Source organism: Caenorhabditis briggsae (assembly GCF_000004555.2).
Source record: "Caenorhabditis briggsae complete genome, chrII, whole genome shotgun sequence".
Lineage (NCBI taxonomy): Eukaryota > Metazoa > Nematoda > Chromadorea > Rhabditida > Rhabditidae > Caenorhabditis > Caenorhabditis briggsae.
The window spans coordinates 15,451,939-15,456,570 of record NC_013486.2 but is presented as its reverse complement, the minus strand read 5'-3'; the positions used below and the strand labels follow the sequence as shown (position 1 = coordinate 15,456,570).

Below are 4,632 nucleotides of genomic sequence, written 5' to 3'. Positions count from 1 at the left end.
GAATTTCTGAATTTCTGAATTTCTGAATTTCTGAATTTCTGAATTTCTGAATTTCTGAATTTCTGAATTTCTGAATTTCTGAATTTCTGAATTTCTGAATTTCTGAATTTCTGAATTTCTGAATTTCTGAATTTCTGAATTTCTGAATTTCTGAATTTCTGAATTTCTGAATTTCTGAATTTCTGAATTTCTGAATTTCTGAATTTCTGAATTTCTGAATTTCTGAATTTCTGAATTTCTGAATTTCTGAATTTCTGAATTTCTGAATTTCTGAATTTCTGAATTTCTGAATTTCTGAATTTCTGAATTTCAAAATCCTGTTTCTAGGGCCATGGGACCTGGCGCTCGGACTTCTCTACGTGGCTCTATTGCTCAGCCTAGTCGCATTTTTCGTTGTCAATGGTCAAGGAGACAATGATCGAGACATCGAGGATGAATACGTAAAAATCAAAAATCAGAATTGAAAATTTCAACGGAAACTGATAACGACAAATCACCATTAATTGTGGATGAACAAATTTTGAAAAAATGTTTTTTTTTTGAAAAATACCGTAAAACCTATAATAGAAGGGCCCCCATACTGTCAATTTTAAGTTTAATTATCTCGGCCCCTAAAAGAGATATCAAAAATGTGTCAACTGATAAAATGTTTGCGAGATTCTGATAAACAATTTATCAGTTGACTATTTCTTTATATCTTTCACAGGAATCGAGATATATAGGCTCAAAGTTAGCAGTGTGAGATACCTTCTATTGAAGATGCTTATGTCATCTTTAAATTGAAATATCTCGGTTCTCATGATAGATATCAAAAATTAGTCAACTGATAAAATGTTGCTGATAATATGATAAACATTTTATCAGTTGACCAATCTTTGATATCATTCATGGGAACCGAGAAAATCGAGCTCAAAGTTAGGTCAGTTTTTGAAAAAAATTCCGATTTTTTGGGCCCTTCTATTACAGGTTTTACGGTAACTTTCTGACCCGTTCCTCAATTTTTTAAGCTTGTTTTTTCTAAAATAAAGTTTTTAGATTGCATTTCTGAAAATTTATTGTAATCAAAAAACTTTTGAAAATTCCAAAAATGAAATTTGGGGACAAAAGATTGAAAAACAGGCACCAGAAAATAGAAAAGCATACACATGATTAGTAAAAAACTCGTTGAAAATCATCGGAAAAAAATGTAGTAAATGAAAAAAAAATTCCAAAAATTTTAAAGCAGATTTGTTAGAAAAAAAAATGTTTTTGACAAAAATTAAACAATTTTTTCCAATTTTTAGCAACAATTAAAGCAAAAATAGGAATTTTTCAATTACAAAACTCGTCTTCATCTGCTTGTCGACCCAAATGTTGTCCTTCTCCATTGTCAATCATTCTGAAATCCTCCTGGTAATCCAACTTTCTGAGTGGATATCTCGAGTCGTTGTAGGCATAATCGTCCATGAATGGGATATTATTCTTAAAGTACGACGTGCTACCGTAGCAGTTGCAATTGTCCACAAAGTGGCGAATGTAGCAGTAGTAGCTGGAAAATTATACAGAAATTCAGAAATTCAAAATTTCAAAATTTAGTAGAGTTAGGCAAGAACGAAAACGAGAGTCGTTGTGTATAGGGTGTCAGTACAAAGGAATTATTTTTTTTTTGTGGAGTACTGTATCATGCGAGACAAATTGCGAGACTTGCAAGACTCGCATAGAAAGTGCGAGTCTTGCACGGGAAATGAGAAATTGCGAGCATTTGTGAGAACGAGAAATTGCAAGACGAGACAATGCGAGCATTCGCGAACGCAAGACAAGACAAGTAAGGCTTCCATTTCGGTCGGTCGAAAATCGCCGACCGCCGGCCGACCACCGACCGAGCTGAACGAATTCGTTTTACGGTATTTTTCAAAAAAAAAAACATTTTCTCAAATTTGTTCATCCACAATTAATGGTGATTTGTCGTTATCAGTTTCCGTTGAAATTTTCAATTCTGATTTTTGATTTTTACGGATTCATCCTCGATGTCTCGATCATTGTCTCCTTGACCATTGACAACGAAAAATGCGACCAGGCTGAGCAATAGAGCCACGTAGAGAAGTCCAAGCGCCAGGTCCCATGGCCCTAGAAGCAGGATTTTGAAGTTTAGAAATTTAAAAATTCGAAAATCAAAAGTTCGGAAATTCGAAAATTCAAAAAAATTCAGAAATTCAGAAATTTAAAAATTCAGCGCACAAAAACACGAATTTTTGCGTACGAAGCACTTTATTTTACGACAAACGAGGCTTTTAGTGAGTAGTTTGTCGTAAAATACAATGCAGCGTATGCAAACACGTTGACGCGCAAATGCACGAAAACGGTCGGCTGTCGGTCGGCGGGCTCGGCGGGGTCGGTCGGTCGGCTAAATTTTCCGACCAAATGAAGCCTTAAAGACAAGCATTCATGCGAGACAAGACAAGAATGTCGAGACGAGACAAAAACAAAAAGTTGCGAGTCATGCAAGAAATTTCTCGCGAGACGACACTCTAATATTCAGCTCTATTCCCTTTTTTGGACAAAATTCCAATTTCAAACCACCCCTCAAAGTTTACCAAACTCACAGCTTATCGAGATTTATTGTTTTGACTGACGCTGGATTCTGATTTCCCAGCCAGTCCATATTTGTTGGTGGAATCCCTGGACGGTTCCTGATGTTGGCCCATTTGTAGTTTCTGGAAAAAAAAACAAATAAAACTTTTGAATTACGAGAAATTCCAAAAAAATTCAGAAATTCCAAAAAATTCTATATTTTCAAATTCTCAAATTTTCAGATTCGTATATCAAAAATAAATATTAATTATTAGCTGTTTCAAATAGTTTATTTTTGAAATTTTTGAACCCAAAAACACACTTTTCTAGTCTGAAAATTTGGTATTTTGAGACCGAAATGTTCAATTGTTATGGTCCAATTATAGTTCTAAACTCACTTTTGTCCAGTTGCATTCATCGTATCGAAGAATTCTTTTGTATGATTATTGAAATCATTCAATTTTTGTTGGTCTTCTCGACTCGATGGCTGAAAATTTAAAACTTTTCATTTTCAAAAAAAATTTTTTTTTTTAATTTTATCAAATTTTTTTTCTTTTCAAAAAAACAACGCTCACCAATCCATCCAACCAATCCTGAGCGGTCCAGAAGACGTCGTACGTCGTCGAGGTGTAGGCGACAAGATTTCGGAAGAATCTGGAAAAAATAAATTTGAAGATTCCAAAAAAACCAAACTTTCAAAAAAAAAAACTGACTCCGTAAAATCAGACTTTTTGAAGTTAGGAGCTCCTCCAAAGGCAAAGATGATACTGTGGAAGCTGATAGTGGCGTCTAGGATCAACTGAATCACATACTCGGTCATCGACTTCCTGAAAATCGGAATATTTGAAAAAAATAGAATATTTAAGGAAAACTCACCAGAATCCTTTTCCAGCTGGCGTTGGGAGATACTGTACACACGCGTTGGTCAGGCATTGGTGGTCCAAAAATGCCAGTCGCCAATCGGTCAAAATAAGCACTCCTTTGACTCTGAAAAACAAAAAATTGAAAATTTTTTAAATTTCCGAATTTCTGAAGTTCTGAATTTCTGAATTTCTGAATTTCTGAATTTCTGAATTTTCGAATTTCTGAATTTCTGAATTTTGAATTTTGGAATTTCTGAATTTCTGAATTTCTGAATTTCTGAATTTCTGAATTTCTGAATTTCTGAATTTCTGAATTTCTGAATTTCTGAATTTCTGAATTTCTGAATTTCTTAATTTCGGGATTTTCGAATTTCTGAATTTCTGAATTTCGGAAATTCCGAATTTCCGAATTTCTGAATTTCGGAATTTCCGAATTTCCGAATTTCTGAAATTCTGAAATTCTGAATTTCTGAATTTCTGAATTTCGGAATTTCGGAATTTCCGAATTTCCGAATTTCTGAATTTCTGAAATTCTGAATTTCTGAATTTCTGAATTTCTGAATTTCCGAATTTCGGAATTTTCGAATTTCTGAATTTCTGAATTTCGGAAATTTCGAATTTCTGAATTTCTGAATTTCGGAATTTTCGAATTTCTGAATTTCTGAATTTCTGAATTTCTGAATTTCTGAATTTCTGAATTTCTGAATTTCTGAATTTCTGAATTTCTGAATTTCTGAATTTCTGAATTTCTGAATTTCTGAATTTCTGAATTTCTGAATTTCTGAATTTCTGAATTTCTGAATTTCTGAATTTCTGAATTTGCGCGATTATTGTGATAGGCAATTCTGAATTTTTGAGAATTTGAGATTATCAGAATTTTAGTTAGTAAGAAATTGAGCTATTGAGATCTGGAGTTAAGGAGATTTTAAGATAATAAGATACGGGGCTATGGAGATTTGGAGTTATGGAGAAATGGATCTTTGGAGATACCGAGTTATCAAGAAATTGAGCCATTGAGAAGTGGAGTTAATGAGTCATTGAGATATTGAGAAATAGAGTTATTGAGAAAAAATTGAAATTTTCAGGACCCATGTTGTCTGGAAGTGGCTGCCAGGAAGTACTGGTCCACAGCATTTGAAGTGTGCATGCCTACAGTAGTCGTGGATTTCTCGCCAGTGAGATTCGAGGTAAATTTTGAAATTCAGAAATTCCAAGTTTC

The 4,632-nt window shown here is 33.7% G+C and overlaps 2 protein-coding genes across 2 annotated transcripts in view; one reads left to right on the top strand and one right to left on the bottom strand.

Moving 5' to 3' along the window:
• The window catches only part of CBG24219, a gene marked incomplete at both ends in the record, with an annotated part of 1,424 nt that extends 960 nt beyond the window's left edge, over window positions 1-464 (top strand). The window contains one exon of the mRNA XM_045243128.1: window positions 328-464. Within this exon, the coding sequence (XP_045091279.1) occupies window positions 328-464 (137 nt within the window). The remainder of the gene's footprint in view (window positions 1-327) is intronic.
• An 847-nt stretch (window positions 465-1,311) lies between these two features.
• Window positions 1,312-4,632, bottom strand: part of CBG24218 — a gene marked incomplete at both ends in the record, with an annotated part of 8,932 nt that continues 5,611 nt past the window's right edge. Inside the window, 7 exons of the mRNA XM_045243127.1 lie at window positions 1,312-1,528; window positions 1,708-1,863; window positions 2,583-2,693; window positions 2,949-3,037; window positions 3,120-3,204; window positions 3,264-3,377; window positions 3,427-3,537. Of these exons, the coding sequence (XP_045091278.1) occupies window positions 1,312-1,528; window positions 1,708-1,863; window positions 2,583-2,693; window positions 2,949-3,037; window positions 3,120-3,204; window positions 3,264-3,377; window positions 3,427-3,537 (883 nt within the window). The remainder of the gene's footprint in view (window positions 1,529-1,707; window positions 1,864-2,582; window positions 2,694-2,948; window positions 3,038-3,119; window positions 3,205-3,263; window positions 3,378-3,426; window positions 3,538-4,632) is intronic.